Source organism: Pseudophryne corroboree, chromosome 4, assembly GCF_028390025.1.
Source record: "Pseudophryne corroboree isolate aPseCor3 chromosome 4, aPseCor3.hap2, whole genome shotgun sequence".
NCBI lineage: Eukaryota > Metazoa > Chordata > Amphibia > Anura > Myobatrachidae > Pseudophryne > Pseudophryne corroboree.
Window position 1 is genome coordinate 295,362,805 of NC_086447.1, and position 21,917 is coordinate 295,384,721.

The 21,917-nt window shown below is 48.4% G+C and overlaps 1 protein-coding gene across 7 annotated transcripts in view; it reads right to left on the reverse strand.

Annotated features, from left to right (window-relative positions):
• Positions 1–21,917, reverse strand: part of PHC3 (polyhomeotic homolog 3) — a 364,349-nt gene that overhangs the window by 136,006 nt on the left and 206,426 nt on the right. For all 7 annotated transcript variants that reach the window (XM_063916218.1, XM_063916215.1, XM_063916214.1 and 4 more), the window contains 2 exons: positions 17,362–17,602; positions 15,649–16,514 (listed from right to left, as the gene is read on the reverse strand). In XM_063916218.1, the coding sequence (XP_063772288.1) occupies positions 15,649–16,514; positions 17,362–17,602 (1,107 nt within the window). The remainder of the gene's footprint in view (positions 1–15,648; positions 16,515–17,361; positions 17,603–21,917) is intronic.

The window sequence follows — 21,917 nt, forward strand, 5'->3', positions numbered from 1 at the left end:
TCCTGAGTTCTCTGCCTGAGAGGTAATAGTTAATTAGCTCCACCTGTGGTGATCTCCTGTGTGAGGCTGAATTCAGTAATCTGAACTTTAGATCTAAAAGCCAGCATCCTGTGTTGTGCAGAAGTCCAGGCTTCAGTGTTCTCTCGGCCTGCTAGGCCTCATTCTACATCACAGCCTTGGCTAGAGTAGTCACATGACAGTGACTGTTCACCTGACCCAGAGTTGTTCAATCCTCTGCCAGCCTGAGACTCTCTGCATCACCTAATCCTGCTCACCAATCACCAAGGACCAGGAAGTATAAATCAGGAGGCTGAGTTAGAAACGGGGCCAGTTCCTTGTGTCACACACAGCTATGTGTGAGCATTCTAGCTGAGCTCCCTAAGGTTGTGATCTCCAGAGCTCCGTGCCTCAGTACCTCCGTGCCTCAGCATCTCCGTGCTTTCAGCACCTCCGTGCTTCCAGCACCTCCGTGCCTCAGTACCTCCGTGCTTCCAGCACCTCCGTGCCTCAGTACCTCCGTGCTTCCAGCACCTCCGTGCCTCTGCACCTCCGTGCCTCAGCACCTCCGTGCTTTCAGCACCTCCGTGCCTCAGCACCTCCGTGCTTCCAGCACCTCTGTGCCTCCGTGCCTCAGTACCTCCGTGCTTCCAGCACCTCCGTGCCTCAGTACCTCCGTGCTTCCAGCACCTCCGTGCCTCCGTGCCTCTGCACCTCCGTGCCTCAGCACCTCCGTGCCTCGGTACCTCCGTGCTTTCAGCACCTCCGTGCCTCAGTACCTCCGTGCTTCCAGCACCTCCGTGCCTCAGCACCTCCGTGCCTCAGCATCTCCGTGCTTCCAGCACCTCCGTGCCTCAGCATCTCCGTGCTTCCAGCACCTCCGTGCCTCAGCACCCCAGTGTCTCTACGCACCCCAGTGTCTCCACGCACCCCAGTGTCTCCACGCACCTCAGTGTCTCTACGCACCTCAGTGCCTCCAATCACCTCAGTGCCTCCACGCACCTCAGTGCCTCTACGCACCCCAGTGCACCTCAGTGCCTCTACGCACCTCAGTGCCTCTACGCACCTCAGTGTCTCCAAGTACCTCAGTGTCTCCAAGTACCTCAGTGTCTCCAAGCACCTCAGTGTCTCCAAGCACCTCAGTGTCTCCAAGTACCTCAGTGTCTCCAAGCACCTCAGTGTCTCCAAGCACCTCAGTGTCTCCAAGCATCTCAGTGTCCCCAAGCACCCCGTGCCCTTTAGCACAGTTGTACCTGTTATTCTTCACTGATTCATCAGCGCCTTTCCAGTTCTGTCTTTCAGGAGACCTTCAGCGCCCACACGTGCTTCCTGTCTGCCGACCTCATCCTGCATGAGGAGAACCTGGATTCGGCCATCTCTGCCGCGGTTCCTCTTCCCAGTCACCGGAAGAGACCCCGAGTCCACAACACTTCCAAACCAGGTCAGTGGTGGTATTCGTGTAGTCCTCCAGTCACCCGCGCAGACTTCGCTAGCACCGGGTTCACAAAACCTTAGTCATGACAGTAGGAACTGGCCACATGGACCCGGCCAAAAGTGTTTGTCTGACGCAGGACCTCCTAAGCAATATTGCAGGACGCTTGGAAGGTCTGGAGTCGACTCAGCATCAATTGGCACAGTGTCTGCAGCGGAATTCTTTCTCCAGAGATTCTCTGACCTTCTGCTCTAAGACTCCTGACCAACTGCAGATTTTCTACCAGATGTTACTACAGTTCCAAGAACTTTTGCCTAGTATTCTCTCTGTGATGCCTGATCTCCTCAGGAATACTACCAACGTTGTTGATCCTGTTTTGGCCCATCCAGTTAATAGAGTCTCTTCCTCTGCGCAAGGGAAAGTTTTTCATCAGAGCTATCCACGGCCCAAGCTCTCTGAAGCTGAACGTCAGCGGCGTAAGGAGCTACATCTCTGTCTTTACTGTGGAAATTCTGGTCATTTTGTTAAAGACTGCATTCTTCGCAAGCCAGGTAATAGTGACAAATCTCAGTATCATAGTGCTCATGTCTACAAGTCATCCACAGTATCCGATCCTTCTGCTGCTGACGGGGGTATCAAGAAGGCTACTCTTCTGAGAGAGACTCAAATTTATGATTGGGGTCCGGTGGTTAAAAGACCTTATCCCAAGTTGGGTGTCCAGAGAAGAATGTTCAAGCCATTTACAGTCACAGAGGAGTCCGTGTCCACAGCCCCAGGAGGGGCGTCTTCAGAGCGTCCAGCCCCAGGAGGGGCGTCTTCAGAGCGTCCAGCCCCAGTGAGGGGTTCAGAGCGTCCAGCCCCAGAGAGTCTTCAGAGTGCTGCCCAGCCAGAGAGTCTTCAGAGTGCTGCCCAGCCAGAGAGTCTTCAGAGTGCTGCCCAGCCAGAGAGTCTTCAGAGTGCTGCCCAGCCAGAGAGTCTTCAGAGTGCTGCCCAGCCAGAGAGTCTACAGAGTGCTGCCCAGCCAGAGAGTCTACAGAGTGCTGCCCAGCCAGAGATTCTACAGAGTGCTGCCCAGCCAGAGATTCTACAGAGTGCTGCCCAGCCAGAGATTCTACAGAGTGCTGCCCAGCCAGAGATTCTACAGAGTGCTGCCCAGCCCTGTGAAGAGGGGGCTCTTGCCTCAGCCCAGCCCCGTGAAGTGGGGGCTCTTGCCTCAGCCCAGCCCCGTGAAGAGGGGGCTCCTGCCTTAGTTCAGCCCCGTGAAGAAAGGGCTCAGTCCATCCCGGTTCCAGCCGGTCCAGCCATACTCCAGGCCCAGCCTGGTCAGTCCGTCCCGGTTCCAGCCGGTCCAGCAATACTCCAGGCCCAGCCTGGTCAGTCCGTCCCGGTTCCAGCCGGTCCAGCAATACTCCAGGCCCTGCCTGGTCAGTCCGTCCCGGTTCCAGCCGGTCCAGCAATACTCCAGGCCCTGCCTGGTCAGTCCGTCCCGGTTCCAGCCGGTCCAGCAATATTCCAGGCCCTGCCTGGTCAGTCCGTCCCGGTTCCAGCCGGTCCAGCAATACTCCAGGCCCTGCCTGGTCAGTCCGTCACGGTTCCAGCCGGTCCAGCAATACTCCAGGCTCCGCCTGGTCAGTCCGTCCCGGTTCCAGCCGGTCCAGCAATACTCCAGGACCAGCCTGGTCAGTCTCCTTTGGCTCCAGCCAATTCAAGTATCCTCGGATCCAATCCAGTCCTACTCGTCCAGCCAAAGCTTTCTTCAGTTTCATCCTCTAAGCTTTCGTCTGATGGTTTTCCACCTATTTACTTTGATGGAGATTTATTGCAATATGCCGCTCTGGTTGAACAATTTCTCTCTCGGATGGAGTCTGATCCTTCAGGTGCAGTAACTCCTTCCAACATTACTCGATATCTGTTCCTGGCATTCAGAGGAAGAGCTTTGGAGTGGGCCAACATGCTCTTTGAGAGTAATGATCCTGTGTTCCATGACTTACAGACTTTTAGTAACGCTGTAGTTAAAGAATTTAGTCCTAAACCTTTGGAATCTGCATCAACGAAGGTCCTAAATTCTTCTGTATGAATTTCTCAAGTTCCTCTAAGATTCAAGATGGGTGTCCGGAGTCCACCCTTGAAGAGGGGGATACTGTCACAATCCTGACTGTAGGTTTTATATTTGGTGACTTACCCCTGCCATCTGTCCTGGATCCTGTGTCTTTTCACTCACGGAGTTAAACAGCTTGTCAGCACTGAGTTTTCCTGAGTTCTCTGCCTGAGAGGTAATAGTTAATTAGCTCCACCTGTGGTGATCTCCTGTGTGAGGCTGAATTCAGTAATCTGAACTTTAGGTCTAAAAGCCAGCATCCTGTGTTGTGCAGAAGTCCAGGCTTTAGTGTTCTCTCGGCCTGCTAGGCCTCATTCTACATCACAGCCTTGGCTAGAGTAGTCACATGACAGTGTTCACCTGACCCAGAGTTGTTCAATCCTCTGCCAGCCTGAGACTCTCTGCATCACCTAATCCTGCTCACCAATCACCAAGGACCAGGAAGTATAAATCAGGAGGCTGATTTAGAAACGGGGCCAGTTCCTTGTGTCACACACAGCTATGTGTGAGCATTCTAGCTGAGCTCCCTAAGGTTGTGATCTCCAGAGCTCCGTGCCTCAGTACCTCCGTGCCTCAGTACCTCCGTGCCTCAGCATCTCCGTGCTTTCAGCACCTCCGTGCTTCCAGCACCTCCGTGCCTCAGTACCTCCGTGCTTCCAGCACCTCCGTGCCTCAGTACCTCCGTGCTTCCAGCACCTCCGTGCCTCTGCACCTCCGTGCCTCAGCACCTCCGTGCTTTCAGCACCTCCGTGCCTCAGCACCTCCGTGCTTCCAGCACCTCCATGCCTCAGTACCTCCGTGCTTCCAGCACCTCCGTGCCTCAGTACCTCCGTGCTTCCAGCACCTCCGTGCCTCCGTGCCTCTGCACCTCCGTGCTTCCAGCACCTCCGTGCCTCGGTACCTCCGTGCTTTCAGCACCTCCGTGCCTCAGTACCTCCGTGCTTCCAGCACCTCCGTGCCTCAGCACCTCCGTTCCTCAGCATCTCCGTGCTTCCAGCACCTCCGTGCCTCAGCATCTCCGTGCTTCCAGCACCTCCGTGCCTCAGCACCCCAGTGTCTCTACGCACCCCAGTGTCTCTACGCACCCCAGTGTCTCCACGCACCTCAGTGTCTCTACGCACCTCAGTGCCTCCAATCACCTCAGTGCCTCCACGCACCTCAGTGCCTCTACGCACCCCAGTGTCTCTACGCACCCCAGTGTCTCTACGCACCCCAGTGTCTCTACGCACCTCAGTGCCTCTACGCACCTCAGTGCCTCTATGCACCTCAGTGCCTTTACGCACCTCAGTGCCTCTACGCACCTCAGTGTCTCCAAGTACCTCAGTGTCTCCAAGTACCTCAGTGTCTCCAAGCACCTCAGTGTCTCCAAGTACCTCAGTGTCTCCAAGCACCTCAGTGTCTCCAAGCACCTCAGTGTCTCCAAGCACCTCAGTGTCTCCAAGCATCTCAGTGTCCCCAAGCACCCCGTGCCCTTTAGCACAGTTGTACCTGTTATTCTTCACTGATTCATCAGCGCCTTTCCAGTTCTGTCTTTCAGGAGACCTTCAGCGCCCACACGTGCTTCCTGTCTGCCGACCTCATCCTGCATGAGGAGAACCTGGATTCGGCCATCTCTGCCGCGGTTCCTCTTCCCAGTCACCGGAAGAGACCCCGAGTCCACAACACTTCCAAACCAGGTCAGTGGTGGTATTCGTGTAGTCCTCCAGTCACCCGCGCAGACTTCGCTAGCACCGGGTTCAAAAAACCTTAGTCATGACACTACTGACACCATGAAATCCCCCTCCTCCAGAATGGAAATCACTACCCTCAGGGATTCCATCTTGAACTTGAACCTTTTCAGGTAGAGATTCAGATTTTTCAGGTTTAAAATCGGTCTGACCGAGCCGTCCGGCTTTGGAACTACGAAGAGGCTTGAATATTCTCCTTGCTGTGACAAGGGTACCAGGACAATGACCTGATCCTGACATAATTTTTGAATTGCCGTTGTTACTGCCTCTCTTCCTGGAAGAGAAGCTGGCAAGGTCGATTTGAAAAATCGGCATGGGGGGACATCTTGAAACTCTAGTTTGTACCCATGGGACACTATTTGTAAGACCCATGGGTCCAGGCCAGATTAAATCCAGATTTGGCTGAAAAGTTTCAGACGTGCTCCCACCCGAGTGGACTTCCGCAAGGGAGCCCCAGCGTCATGCTGAAGATTTGGCAGAAGCAGGGGTGGACTTCTGCTCCTGCGATCCGGGAGACGCTGCAGATTTCTTTCCTTTACCCCTTCCCCTACCTGCAAAAAAGGGGGAACCATTGGCCTTTTTGTATTTGTTGGGCCGAAAGGACTGCATGTGAGAGTGATGTGTCTTTTTCGCCGGTGTAGGAGCACAAGGCAAGAATGTCGACTTACCTGCGGTAGCCGCCGAGACTAACGCATCCAGCCCATCACCAAACAAGGCCTCACCTGTATACGGGAGAGCCTCCATATTTCTTTTGGAAGCTGCATCAGCATTCCACTGGCGAATCCACAACGCCCTCCGAGCCGATACTGCCATGGTAGCGGTTCTTGATCCCAAGAGACCAATATATTTCATGGTTTCTACTACGTACGCAGCAGCGTCTTTGATATGACCTAACGTTAGGAGAATCTCGTCTCCATCTATTGTGTCAATGTCTAATGACAAGTTTTCTGACCACTTTTCAATAGCACTACTCACCCACGCACAGACAATGGTAGGCCTGAGTAGTGTCCCATTGGCCACATCAATAGATCACCTCACTCACTTGCGGCCTGTCGGTTCCTTAAGTAAAGCCATTTCAGGCGCAGGGAGAAACACCTTTTCTCTTTTATGACTGGGCCCTGTCTAAAATGCGGGGTGACTTCTACCTTTTGGAAAAAGGTAAGCTGCCTGCATTCCTTTTGGGAATCTGAAATTTCTTTTCAGGTTAAATCAGACTCCCTCCAAGAGACTGTTCAACTCCTGAGGTGGAGGGAAAAATAAGATTTTACTCACCAGTAAATCTATTTCTCGTAGTCCGTAGTGAATGCTGGGGACTCCGTAAGGACCATGGGGAATAGACGGGCTCTGCAGGAGACTGGGCACTCTAAAGAAAGATTTAGTACTATCTGGTGTGCACTGGCTCCTCCCTCTATGCCCCTCCTCCAGACCTCAGTTAACTGTGCCTGGAAGAGCAGACATTATAAGGAAAGGATTTTGGAATCCCGGGTAAGACTCATACCAGCCACACCAATCACACCGTATAACTTGTGATAAACTTATTCAGTCAACAGTATGAACGACAACAGGGTATCAAACTTGTAGAATTTTGCAAATGTGTTTGAACCCGACCAAGTAGCAGCTCGGCAAAGCTGTAATGCCGAGACCCCTCGGGCAGCCGCCCAAGAAGAGCCCACCTTCCTTGTGGACTGGGCTTTCACTGATTTTGGATGCGGCCATCCAGCCGCAGAATGAGCCTGCTGAATCGTGTTACAGATCCAGCGGGCAACGGTTTGCTTTGAAGCAGGAGCACCCAACTTGTTGGGGGCATACAGGATAAACAGTGAGTCAGTTTTCCTGACTCCAGCCGTTCTCGCTACATAAATCTTCAAAGCCCTGACTACATCTAGTAACCTGGAATCCTCCAAGTCACGAGTAGCCGCAGGCACTACAATAGGTTGGTTCAAATGAAAAGATGACACCACCTTTGGCAGAAATTGGGGACGAGTCCGTAATTCTGCCCTGTGCACATGGAAAACCAGATAGGGGCTTTTACACGACAAAGCCGCCAATTCTGACACACGACTAGCCGAAGCTAAGGCCAATAGCATGACCACTTTCCACGTGAGATACTTCAGCTCCACGTTCTTAAGTGGCTCAAACCAGTGGGATTTCAGGAAAGCCACGACCACGTTAAGATCCCAAGGTGGCACAAAAGGAGGCTGAATATGCAGCACTCCCTTAACAAACGTCTGAACCTCAGGCAGTGAAGCCAGTTCTTTTTGAAAGAAAATGGATAGGGCCGAAATCTGGACCTTTATGGATCCCAACTTCAAGCCCATAGTCACTCCAGACTGTAGAAAGTGCAGAAATCTGCCCAGTTGGAATTCCTCTGTAGGGGCCTTCCTGGCCTCACACCAAGCAACATATTTTCGTCATATGCGGTGATAATGTTTTGCTGTCACGTCCTTCCTAGCCTTTATCAGCGTAGGAATAACTTCCTCCGGAATGCCTTTTTCCGCTAGGATCCGGCGTTCAACCGCCATGCCGTCAAACGCAGCCGCGGTAAGTCTTGGAACAGGCAGGGCCCCTGTTGCAACAGGTCCTGTCTGAGAGGCAGAGGCCATGGGTCTTCTGTGAGCATGTCTTGCAGTTCCGGGTACCAAGTCCTTCTTGGCCAATCCGGAACAATGAGTATTGTTCTCACTCCTCTTCTTCTTACGATTCTCAGCACCTTGGGTATGAGAGGAAGAGGAGGAAACACATAGACCGACTGGAACACCCACGGTGTTACCAGGGCGTCCACAGCTATCGCCTGAGGGTCCCTTGACCTGGCGCAATACCTTTGTAGCTTTTTGTTGAGACGGGACGCCATCATGTCTACCTGTGGCAGTTCTCATCGATTTGTAATCTGAGTGAAGACTTTGTGATGAAGTCCCCACTCTCCCGGGTGAAGGTCGTGCCTGCTGAGGAAGTCTGCTTCCCAGTTGTCCACCCCCGGAATGAACACTGCTGACAGTGCTTGCACGTGATTCTCCACCCACCGAAGAATCCTGGTGGCTTCCGCCATCGCGACTCTGCTTCTTGTGCCGCCTTGGCGGTTTACATGAGCCACCGCGGTGATGTTGTCTGACTGAATCAGCACCGGTTGGTTGCGAAGCAGGAGCTCCGCTTGACTCAGGGCGTTGAATATGACCCTTAGTTCCAGGATATTTATGTGCAGACAAGCCTCCTGACTTGACCACAACCCTTGGAAGTTTCTTCCCTGAGTGACTGCTCCCCCCCCCCACAATCGGAGGCTCGCATCCGTGGTCACCAGGACCCAGTCCTGTATGCCGAACCTGCGGCCCTCGAGAAGGTGAGCACTCTGTAGCCACCACAGAAGAGACACCCTGGCCCTTGGGGACAGGGTGATCAGCCGATGCATCTGAAGATACGATCCGGACCATTTGTCCAACAGATCCCATTGAAAGATCCTCGCATGGAACCTGCCGAAGGGAATGGCTTCGTACGATGCCACCATCTTTCCCAGGACTCGCGTGCAGCGATGCACCGACACCTGTTTCGGTTTTAAGAGGTCTCTGACTAGAGTCACAAGCTCTTGAGCCTTCTCCTCCGGGAGAAACACCTTCTTCTGGTCTGTGTCCAGAATCATGCCCAGAAAGGGCCGACGCATCGTAGGAATCAGCTGCGACTTTGGGATATTCAGAATCCAGCCATGTTGTTGCAACACTTCCTGAGAGTGCGCTACGCTGATCTGCAACTGCTCCCTGGACCTCGCCTTTATGAGGAGATCGTCCAAGTATGGGATAACTGTGACTCCTTGCTTTCTCAGGATCACCATCATTTCTGCCATTACCTTGGTAAATATTCTCGGTGCCGTGGAGAGCCCAAACGGCAACAACTGGAATTGGTAATGACAGTCCTGTACCACAAATCTGAGGTACTCCTGATGAGGCGGATAAATGGGGACATGCAAGTAAGCATCCTTGATGTCCAGAGACACCATAAAATCCCCCTCTTCCAGGCTTGCAATGACCGCTCTGAGCGATTCCATTTTGAACTTGAATCTTTTCAGATAAATGTTCAGGGACTTTAAATTTAATATAGGTCTGACCGAACCGTCCGGTTTCGGTACCACAAACATTGTGGAATAGTATCCCTTTCCCTGTTGAAGAAGGGGAACCTTTACCACCACCTGCTGGAGAAATAGCTTGTGAATCGCCGCTACCATTACTTCCCTTTCTATGGGGGAAGCTGGCAGGGCCGATTTTAGGTAACGTTGAGGGGGCATCACCTCGAATTCCAGCTTGTATCCCTGAGACACAATCTGTATAGCCCAGGGATCCACCCGTGAGCGAACCTACTGGTGGCTGAAATGTCGGAGACGCGCCCCCACCGCTCCTGGCTCCACCCGTGGAGCCCCAGCGTCATGCGGTGGATTTAGTGGAAGCCGGGGAGGACTTCTGTTCCTGGGAACTAGCTGTAAGGTGCAGCTTTTTTCCTCTACCCCTGCCTCTAGCAAGAAAGGAAGCACCTCTGACCTTCTTGCTTCTTTGTGCGCGAAAGGACTGCATTTGGTAATACGGTGCTTTCTTAAGTTGTGAGGGAGTATATGGCAAAAAGTTTGACTTCCCAGCAGTAGCTGTGGAAACCAGGTCCGAGAGACCGTCCCCAAACAATTCCTCACCCTTGTAAGGTAACACCTCCATGTGTTTTTTGGAGTCGGCATCACCTGTCCACTGCCGAGTCCACAGGACCCTCCTGGCAGAAATTGACATTGCATTAATTCTAGAGCCCAGTAGGCAAATGTCCCTCTGGGCATCCCTCATATATAGGACAGTGTCTTTTATATGCCCCAGGGTCAGCATAATGGTATCCCTGTCCAAGGTATCCATTTCCTCAGACAGATTATCTGTCCACGCTGCTACAGCACTACACATCCACGCCGACGCAATTGCCGGCCTCAGTAGAGTCCCTGAATGTGTATAAACAGATTTCAGGATACTTTCCTGCTTTCTATCTGCAGGATCCTTTAGGGCGGCCGTATCCTGTGACGGTAGGGCCACCTTCTTAGATAAGCGTGTGAGAGCTTTATCTACCCTAGGGGAGGATTCCCAGCGCACCCTGTCCTCTGGCGGGAAAGGGTACGCCATAAGTAACCTTTTGGAAATCAGGACTTTCTTATCAGGGGAATCCCACGCTCTTTCACATAACTCATTTAACTCATGTGAAGGGGGAAAAGTCACCTCTTGCTTTTTCTCCCCATACATATAAACCCTCTTGTCAGGGACAGGGTTTACCTCTGATATGTGTAAAACATCCTACATCGCTATAATCATTTTGCATCATCGTCGTCGACACTGGAGTCAGAATCCGTGTCGACATCTGTGTCAACCATTTTGGATAGTGGGCACTTTTGAGACCCTGAGGGCTTCTGCTCTGTAGGATCAGGCATGGGTTGAGACCCTGACTGGTCCAAGGTATCAGCTTTATCCAACCTTTTATGTAAGGAGTTTACATTATCATTTAACACCTTCCACATATCCATCCAATCAGGTGTCGGCACCGTCAGCGGCGACACGTCATTCAACTGCACTTGCTCTGCCTCCACATAGCCCTCTTCGTCAAACATGTCGACACACGCGTACCGACACACCACACACACAGGGGAAGCTCTAAATGAGGACAGGACCCCCACAAGGCCGTTTGGAGAGACAGAGAGAGAGTATGCCAGCACACACCCCAGCGCTATATGACCCAGGAATCACACAGTAACTTAGTGTTTACCCAGTAGCTGCTGTATTATGAATAATGCGCCTAAATTTATGTGCCCCCCCCCTCTCTTCTTTACCCTTCTACCGTTATTCTGCAGGGGAGAGCCTGGGGAGCTTCCTCTCAGCGGAGCTGTGGAAGGAAAATGGCGCTGGTGAGTGCTGAGGACGAAGGCCCCGCCCCCTCAGCGGCGGGCTTCTGTCCCGCGATTTTGTGTAAAATTAATGGCGGGGACTCATGCATATAACAGTGTCCAACTGTATATATGCAGCTTTCGCCAGGAGGTATCAATTGCTGCCCAGGGCGCCCCCCCCCCCCCCCCCTGCGCCCTACAGTGACCGGAGTGTGTGGGTTAGTGTGGGCGCAATGGGGGACGGCGGCGCGGCTCCGGGATCGGACGACAAGGTCAGGTCCTGTGTTCGATCCCTCTGGAGCTAATGGTGTCCAGTAGCCTAAGAAGCGCAACCTAGCCGCAGTTAGTAGGTTTGCTTCTCTCCCCTCAGTCCCACGTAGCAGAGAGTCTGTTGCCAGCAGAAGCTCTCTGAAAATAAAAAACCTAACTAAAATACTTTCTTATTAGCAAGCTCAGGAGAGCTCACTAAAAGCACCCAGCTCTGTCAGGGCACAGATTCTAACTGAGGTCTGGAGGAGGGGCATAGAGGGAGGAGCGAGTGCACACCAGATAGTACTAAATCTTTCTTTAGAGTGCCCAGTCTCCTGCGGAGCCCGTCTATTCCCCATGGTCCTTACGGAGTCCACAGCATCCACTAGGACGTTAGAGAAATTATATTACTTCTTTACTAAAGTAAACCCTCTCCTTGTGGTAAAAGAGGGGGCTTCGTAACTTCTAACACCTCCTTTATAGCTAAAACATGTTTTGAATGCTTTTTGCTAACTTAGGACCTATTCCCCTGGAATCACTAGTGTCGACACAGGAATCAGAATCCGTGTCGGTATCAGTTTGTATTACTTGTGCAAATTTGTATGTGACCCAGAGGGGTCCATGTGGATGAAAGTCAGAACTATAAAAAATCACATCTTCAACAGATTATATTCAGTTTTCTGTATGAGATTCAGTAGTGATTCACACTATCATGTAACCTTTCACCCAGTCAGGCTCTTTGTGTCATATTACACCTTTGTGTCCCTAACATGTCTCCCACAGAGGAAGAGTTCCCTGCCTGTCACACACGTGCACAACCACACCACAGACACTCCGGGACCTATAGGGGACAGACCCACAGTAAAATCTGTCAGAGGGACACAGATAGGATTTGCCAGTTCACAACCCAGCGCCAGTAACACAATGTCTGGGAACACAAAATGCCCACTGACATGCAGCGCTTCTATAATGCTAATCACACAATTATATAGCACCAAATTCACTGTAGCCCCCCCTGTTTTGCACCCTGATACTTGTTCAGTAGTGGAGGAGGACCAGCGTTGTCTCTGCAGCCTGAGGAGAGAGAGAAAATGGCGCTGAGCAGTGTGCTTGCTGACTGAGGAGGAAGCTCCACTCTTCAATGGCGTGTTTCTCCTCAGCTTTTAGGCACGGCTAGCGTTCAGTTCCCTTCAGGAGCTAATGGTGTCCTGTCAGCCAGAAGCAGAGCCATGAAACTCTGAGGAAGTTGGTTCTGCTTCTGCCCCCTCAGTCCCACGAAGCAGGGAGACTGTTGCCAGCAGTTCTACCTGAAAATAAAAAACCTAACATAAGTCTTTTCAGAGAAACTCAGTAGAGCTCCTCTGGAGTGCATCCAGTCTGCCTGGGCACATTTCTAAAACTGAGGTCTGGAGGAGGGGCATAGAGGGAGGAGCCAGTTCACACCCTTGAAAAGTCTTAAAGTGCCCATGGCTCCTGTGGAACCGTCTATACCCCATGGTACTGAAGTGGACCCCAGCATCCTCTAGGACGTATGAGAAATCATATATTTATAAATAGATATAACAATGCACAGTAGATACTGGATGTATATCTCAGAACACTAAAGGTTCAGGCAGAAGCACACTTGTTCTTAACTAACACTGCCTGGGGAACCCGCCGGTAGCCCTGATGTGCAGCCATGCGATCCTGGAGAGCATCAGCGGCGGTGTGCCTATGAACCGGTGCTCCTCTGCTGCAAGTACCCGGGAACCGGCCGCGGGAGTATGCAGCGCTGCAGGGGAGGTGATGGAGCCGCAGCACAGCATGTCAGAATGACATAGAAAGTGCTGCGGACCTTGAAGTCTTCTAAAAAAGTTTTCAGGGCTGCCTAGCGCAGCCCCCCTGTTAGGTGACCAACTTACAAACTGAGCTCCAGTGTCCGGAGGCGGGGTTATAGAGGAGGCGGTGCAATGCATCCTGGGAACAGTCAAAGCTTTAGCCTGTTGGTGCCTCGGATCAAGATCCAACTCTACACCCCAATATATTCCCTGTGTAACACAGTGTACCCGCTGCAGAAATTACTAATGCTGTCTACAAGGAAATCTTTTAAGACCTCGGTTAAAAAAGCCTATAGCAGTAAATTAAAAAATGCTCCCGCGCAAAGTCGTGCTGAGTCGCTAGTGATAAATAATAAAGAACATCACATCACAGCAGCTGCCCCAGTAAAATCTGCCACTACAGTGAGTCAGTTGCAGTATGTGACTGCAATTCCTACTGGAAACCCTACCTGCCAGTCACACGCAGATCAGGCAGTCCCATTGGAAGGTGTTTCCTCCCTCTAGGACTGCCAGACCGGGCTGTGATTAGCAGAGAGCTGGCTTCCTGTAGGAAGCCACTCACTGCTTGGTCGTCAGCCCTAGCCAGCTTCTATGGGCTTTAGCCGATGCAGTCCATAGAAGCTTGGTGTTTCCGCATGCAAAGTAATGCCACTACTTGTGCACATGCACAGGTCCTGGCGCCTGTTAGCTCCATTGTACATGTGCCAGGACCCGGTTGGTGGCAGGGACTCTCTCCTCCTCCACCGGACAGAGGCAGCATGGCCAGCGGCAGTCCCTCTCCTCCACAAAGGTAGGAGGCACTGCTGAACATATACAGTATGTATCATAAGTTGTAACAGTAACCCTGTTGGATGTAGGCTTGCTATCCATTACTGGAATTTAAGTATTACAAATTCCACTGAACAAATAACAGGTATATCAAAGGTAATAAAGAATATCACATCTTTATAGGCAGTGATAAACACCATGTTTGACACAGTTATGCCATTACTGGCATTGTGTCAATCATCTGCAACGCAACTTAAATCCAAATGTACGTTAAGACCTAACGGCTGGAAAGACTTACATTTTTTATATCCAACTAGCATTTGCCCGCGGCTTCGCTGAGATGGATGTCTGTTATTGGTCAACAAACTAATTTTACAAAGACAGCAGTGCCATCTAATATTGTGATGTATATTTTATATTATGCACATTGATCACAAAATTGTAAACAAAATTTTGCAGTTTAACCATCAGGGATTAACAATAAACGATGTTTGGGGCTACTATCTTGTGAGCAAGCCAAGTAAAGCTGCCCATGGGAGAAGCAGCTGGTCCTGATATCAATGCCTGCAGCTCTGAGCATTTTTCGGGGTGTGTACAATATATGAATATATTTATATACATATAGTGATTTTGGACTTGAGCCTGCACACTACACGTGCCGAGTGTCAAGCATCTGGTTTTTCCTTTATTGCTGCTCTCCCTGATGTCACATTGAGATCATACATACTTCAGTTTCTTTATAGGCCACTAAGCTATACAATAGGGCAAACACTAACAAAATTCCAGACGTAGTTTTTGCGTGATCCTGGAACGACCAGACAAACAAAAAATTCCAAAAATCTTTTTTCGTCTCCATTTATAAACAATCCCTAGAAGTATATTCTCAAAAAAAAAATTGCTTTGTAGAGACATAACCCTTATATATATAATTTCTCCTTAATAAAAGCTGTCCTATCCATCCACATCTAGATGGAAGGTGTGGACCTGATGTCCCATAAGGAGAAAATGCATGACGATTGGTTGCTTAGACTTCTTATACACTAGAACTTATCTGATGCAATTTGTTGTTTGAGGGGTTGCTCTGTCTTACCAGGATAGAAAAACCTTTGTAATTTACATTTTGCAGACATGCGCTATAATGATATTAGTGAACGGTCTGCAGAACTAGGTATAGGAATGCTCTGCAGAAGAACAAATGTGAACCTTAATATACAGTACACGTTTTATGGGCGGTATCCTATTAGCTGCAGTAATTTATAGCGGGTAATTACCTCTCCTGGGGCTATCCAATGCCGGCACTTATCAGAGATTTAGCCAATTCCACGCTAAGCTTACATTTTTTTTTTACCTGATTAAGGCAGCAAAAACACATAGGTACCCAACTTTTCGTGGATCCTATATGTTTTTGCACAAAAATTTAACTTTTTTTGGCGGAAAAAATAGGGGCTCATTGGTTAGACTGAAAAATAAATAAATGACTGGTGCAAAAATCCCCCCCCCCAAAAAAATAAACTGCGAAAACCCTGTTTTTTACGGCCAACCATTTTTCCGGACCAATTGATACCTCTGTCTCATAGTTAGAGGTTTGCTTGGTAATCTTAAAAGTGCTAGCCTCATGTCTAGACTCATGCATCTGTTACTGTGTTCTGCAATAAATGAGTCATATTGGAACTTACCACTGGTGACTCCACTTGTGTTGGTGGTATGTGCAGGTTTACAGCAACAGTCTGTGGTGGTGGAAGCGTCTGGAATGGCAGCTGAACAAGTGCTTCTGCTGCAGGAAGCTCTTCTTCAGTGAGTATAGCATTCTGCACAAGAACTTGGCCTGGTGTTAAGATCTCAGGCTGTACTGCAATTGCTTGCATGGACTGCACAGGTAATGCTTGGAGATGGGAAGTTTGGGCTGAAGGCAAATTAGGAGAGGATGCCGTAGGCTGGGGTAAGCCTTGGAATAAACACTGGGCTGGGTCTACGGGAGACATTAACTGCTGTCCAGCTGAAGCTACTATTGGTTGAAGTGATGATCCAGGATGGCTTTCTTCCATCACTGTATATGAAGAATGTGTTGGGACAGCCACATGTGGTGTTGACTCTAAAGTGCTCTGCAGCTGTTGCTCTGAATTATCTGAAGATGGAAGCGATGACTGCACCAGCAGAGGTGGTTGAATGAGGGCTTGTGGATGGATAATTATAGTAGGGGACTGACACGGAGACTGTGCTGGTGGAGGAGATACTACTACAGAATGCTGAACAGATTGTGAGAGAGCCGGAGAAGATGGGGTTGGTACAGGGGTACTGTGGTGTGAATGAGCACTGCTTGGGAAGGACAGGAATGCTGGGCTTTGGATTGGCAGACAGTGATGTGTAGAAGGAGATTCTAATGTTGGATTATGTAAGGTAATAGTTTGAATCCGATGTCGATGTTGGATCTGCTGCTGCTGTTGTAATATCATTTGATGATGTGGCAGCTTTGGGGGATCTGGATGGAGATGTATTGTATGGTGTTTCGTTAGAGAATGTGGCTGGACTGAAGAATAGGATACTGCAATAAAGAAATTACAACACAATCAGTATCCTGTTTTGTATACAATGTGGCGAAACAGCATAACATCACCATTTAAATATAAGGTATCCTTCATTTATAATATTTTACCTACTAACGCCCAATGAAAGAATTGCAGTCATAGAAATATATCCATAGTAACAGATTGATCAGGAGACACATACCACAGGCGCCTCAATAATGCACAATTATCCTGCTGTTCCTGGAGAGTTTTCAATGTTTGCTCTTTAACCACTTAACTGGCTGTTTAAAATACCGCTCCGAAATGTATGGGGTTTTTTCTGTTTGTTTTTTTCTGATGCATTTGGGTTAAGAACATTTACTTAAAACATGTCCAACGCGATTATATAATGTTTTACAAATGTTTTTCTATTTATTTTTTTATATAAGCATCGGTAAAAATCATTGATAACTGATATATTAGACAATCAATGATTGGACCACCACTGTCATCACGGAACTGATCCTCTCTGTAGCGTCAGGTGGCCACACAGATGGGTAGGGGCAACTTTTTAAAAATATTCCGAGCAGCTGCTGATCTTTGCAGCTGCGGGGTTGGGGGTGCTGCCGGGCTGACCAATTAGCAGTGAATGTGGAACGGTCACTAGTGAGGCCCACAAATAGTACAATTCTGTCTAGTTCAGCTCTCAAGTTAAAGTATTTTTCTTAAGTCTGTACCACAGCCACATTGAGGTTGCTCAGCCTCTAACTGGCTATCACCAGTGTTGTCGTTCAACATTTTCCCCTATATCCCTGTAAATTCAGTTAGTCTATGTTCTAGTAGAAAAATCCTACCTGATAGCTCAAAAAATCTCAATAACTTTACCTGGGGCAATTAGCTGATGTAAACTTGCTGTACGTGTTACAGCGGTGCACCGCGATTCAGATCCAGGACTCTCTCCTCTACGGCTTGTCTCATAAGAGGAGTCAGTGTGTATGGTTTTAGAACTGGTTACAGTTGTCTTGTGACACATGGTTAGGGGCTGGTCATGGTTATTTATTTTTGGTGGAATACTTTGTGGACAAATCTCCAGGACTGGTTGGCTCCGCAGTGTTAAATTCTGAACCTGAGCAAAGAGGAATATAAAATACTTTTAACAGGGTATAGCTAGATTTTATTATTATTATTTTTTTAATGACATGCATGTCAGAGAGATTCACAGGAAAATCCCAACATAACAATCCCACAACATTACAGTATTTTAAAATATAAACTTCAGTGTAGAGCAGAGGTTTCATTATCTGCTGTGTAACTTGTCAATTACGTTAGGCAGCAATAAAGTGATACAGGTGTGTCCTCTACATCTTACCTCAATACGCAATCATTTTCTAGGAAAACACGTAGCATTTTGTATGCAGATACAGCTGCAGAATATAGTCATGCTGCATATAATTTTAATCAGCATAAGCTTAGCATGCTTTTGGACACAATCGCATGAAAAGGCGCTCGGTGCTAGGTGAAACTAGAAGGGCTGTTTAACGTGTAGGAAGGCTAGATGTAAGTGGACACATCTGTACACATATCACTCCCCTGCTTGCACTCACTGTGGGAGTACACAATGGCCCTCATTCCGAGTTGATCGCTCGCTAGCTACTTTTAGCAGCCGTGCAAACGCATAGTCGCCGCCCACGGGGAGTGTTTTTTTTTTGCTTTGCAGAAGTGCGAATGCCTGTGCAGCCGCGCGACAGCAAACACATTTTGTGCAGAACAAGACCATCCCTGTAGTTCCTTATTCTGTGCGATGATTGCTGCGGCGAGTGACACAGTAATGACATCAGATACCCGCTCAGCAAACGTCCGGTCACGCCTGTGTTTTTCCAAACAATCCCAGAAAACGGTCAGTTGCCACCCAGAAACTCCCACTTCCTGTCAATCTCCTTGCGTTCGGCTGTGGATTAGAATCGTCGCTAGAACCAGTGCAAAACCACAAAGGACTTCGTACCCGTACGACGTGTGTGCGCATTGCAGTGCATACGCATGCGCAGATTAGCCTTTTTTTTCACAGATCGCTACGCAGCGAACGGCAGCTAGCGATCAACTCGGAATGAGGGCCAATGTCACATGCATGCTCCGAAAATCCAGATTTTTCACAAGCCAACTGATTGCAAACCATATCCAGAACATGTTTTTATTTATTTTAAATCTCAAGGAAGAATATATATAATAAACCCTAAATCAGGGAAGAATGACAAGCAATAGCAGCTACTGTATTTAAAGAATTCCGGTGACAGAGGTGTAAATGACATAGCCCAACCTTTCTTGAAAGAGAAAACTATTACAGGTTGAGTATCCCATATCCAAATATTCCGAAATACGGAATATTCCGAAATACGGACTTTTTTGAGTGAGATAGTGAAACCTTTGTTTTCTGATGGCTCAATCTACACAAACTTTGTTTAATACACAAAGTTTAAAAAATATTGTATTAAATGACCTTCAGGCTGTGTATATAAGGTGTATATGAAACAAATGAATTGTGTGAATGTAGACACACTTTGTTTAATGTACAAAGTTATAAAAAATATTGGCTAAAATTACCTTCAGGCTGTGTGTATAAGGTGTATATGAAACATAAATGCATTCTGTACTTAGATTTAGGTCCCATCGCCATGATATCTCATTATGGTATGCAATTATTCCAAAATACAGAAAAATCCGATATCCAAAATACCTCTGGTCCCAAGCATTTTGGATAAGGGAGACTCAACCTGTATTCAAAGACTGGGTACACACCAGACAGACATTCAGTGGACCAGTCGTCACGCTGACAAAGTGGCTAATTCAGGTAAGTATACACACTTACCGACCGACCGCTTGGTGTGTCGGTCCTGTCATCCAGTTGTGCGGGCTTTGAATTTGCCAACTGAGCTGTGGCGTCAGCCCTACAGCAACACACAGCCAGATGCACCGATATATGTGCAGATACATCGGTCATCGGCTAAGCTGCACAGCTGATCTAATATGTCTGTAAACTATGTCGCTCACAGACATATCGGGGGTACACACCCACCACCTGGCTCATGATATATATTGCCCAGTGTGTGTGTACCCAGTGTAACTGTGAAAACTGGTTTAACAATTAAACTCTCAGTGAGTTCACTTTGATTGGCCCAGCTGTCTCAGGCCTATTCCATCACTCGTTCCACAATGCAGAAATGATGGAGAAGGCAAAAAATATCATTATTCACAATTTCTCAAGAGGCAAAGGACTAGGGCTGTCACCTGTCCGGGAATTCCTCCAGACACTCTGGAAATCAGCATCACTGTCCAGACTCGGAGGCTTGCTTATCCCAAATGGGTGGTGTCCTATATCGTCAAGGCAAGGTGTGGCACTGGTGACAACACTGTCACTACATCACTGGCTGCCTCTCCTTGCTGCTACAGCACACCTTGCAGCCCATCTCATGTTTTTTTCTGGCTGCAGACAGGCATGATTGACTGCCTGAATGGGGACAAAGTGGCTGTACGGAGTTGATGTCAAAATGTGAGCCAGTTAGCGGGGCTTCAGCACAACATTGCATCTGCAGCACTGCGAGTATGATTTCAAGGTACAGTTTGGAGCAGACAGCAAGATGACCAGTCATAATTACGTACTGCACAACCAACTGCTGTCAATTAATAAGCCAGGGGTGTCTGGATTGCTAACCGTTGGCCACATTTTTGTGACTGCACTGATCTAATCCCTCTGCTTGCGAGAACACCTATCACCATTATTATCTGCATTTGTACCAGCCCCATCCTAGGTGCAGAATTTTAAAATAAAATCCAACAGGTCTCTGCATACTCTCACCTCTGCATAGCCTGCAACTCTGTCAACAGGCCCAAGAGATGCTTCATTTATGTACAAACGCCCTGTTGCCGCTCCATTACTACACAATAACACCTATTGAGACATAAATGAGTTGCACGTGCATGCTCTAAGGTGAGTTTAAAATGGAGCAACGCAAGAATAATTTGCTAAAGATTGTGAGATCTGCCCGAGCTTGGAGGAAAAGGGAGAGGGAGTAGAGTGGAGGGGGGATGGAAAGGGGGTGGTTCAGAACCTTAACAGGCAAATATTTGGGTCTAGAAATGAGGAAATGAGGAAGCCAGAGTGAGGTATAGTAGCATAGTGTTGTTGTAAAATGAGTCTGTAGAAAGTGGCCCGAGTAACTATAGTACATAAGGTAAAGAAGATTGACTTTGCGAAGAGTCATGTTGCCCACACCTGAGTGAGGTGGTTTCTTTGTCTTGTAGATGGTAGGTGATCTATTTTATATATGTGCAATAAAGCAGATTTACAGAAATAGCTTTTCAATAGTGCCTTGTCTAGAGTAATCTGCTGGTACTGTAAGTTCCTCGGGTAAATGTATTCTGATTGGGAAGTTGTTTTCTTGCGCAGCCCAATTCTATGGGGGCAGATGTACTAAGCCTTGGAGAATGATAAAGTGGAGAGAGATAAAATACCTCCGGTGTTTGAAAAATGTCATTTAGGAGCTGATTGGCTGGTACTTTATCTCTCTCCAAGGCTTAGTACATCTGCTCCATATATCTAACTCTTCTCTGTGAAGAGATTCTGGGCTAGATGCATCGTCGCTTGGAAAGTGATAAAAAGGAGAGTGAAAAATACCAGCCAATCAGCTCCTAACTGCCATGTCACAGGCTGTGTTAGAAAAATTACAGGTATGAGCTGATTGGCTGGTACTTTTTCACTCTTCATTTTAGCACTTTCCAAGCGATGATGCATTTGGCCCACAGTAGTGAACAAGTGACTTTCTTCTATTCTCTTTGTGTATGAAATGGTTCCCTAGTTGTCCATATACAGCTGAATGGGGACACCTGAATGTTGACCTTCTTTCTAACAAGTTTATACGCAGAACTGATTCTGAGTTGAACGTATGCCTCTTACTGCCTCTTGAGATAAATCTCTCTAAAACACCAAAGAGACTTGTTTTGTTGTGGTGTCATGAATGACGGGGTAGAAGAAGAGGGGTATCTAAAATATAACATGCGGGAGGTTGGTGAGGACTGCACCACTAGAACAGTCTTTGCCTTACATGGGCCAATATTTACTAAGAATTCGAGTTTGTCCGATTTGTGTGTTTTTTTCTAAGTCCCAATCCGGGAATTCACTAAGCACCAATCTCGGCAGTGTTTGGAGTATTCGTAATGGTTTGATTTGCAAAGTTCCGAAATACGAATGAATAGACCATCGGTCAAACACGGCTGTTATTTCATACAATACGGGCATTCACTATTCATTCGTATTTGGGTGTTAGTTTCTGAGTGCTCAAGTGCGGGTCTGTTTTTTTTCGATTCGTTAAAAAAAGCAGCAAAAAAATAGACCTGCTTTTTCCAGTCGAGTTTGGATAACCATGCACGGATCAGTGAGAACTGTCCAT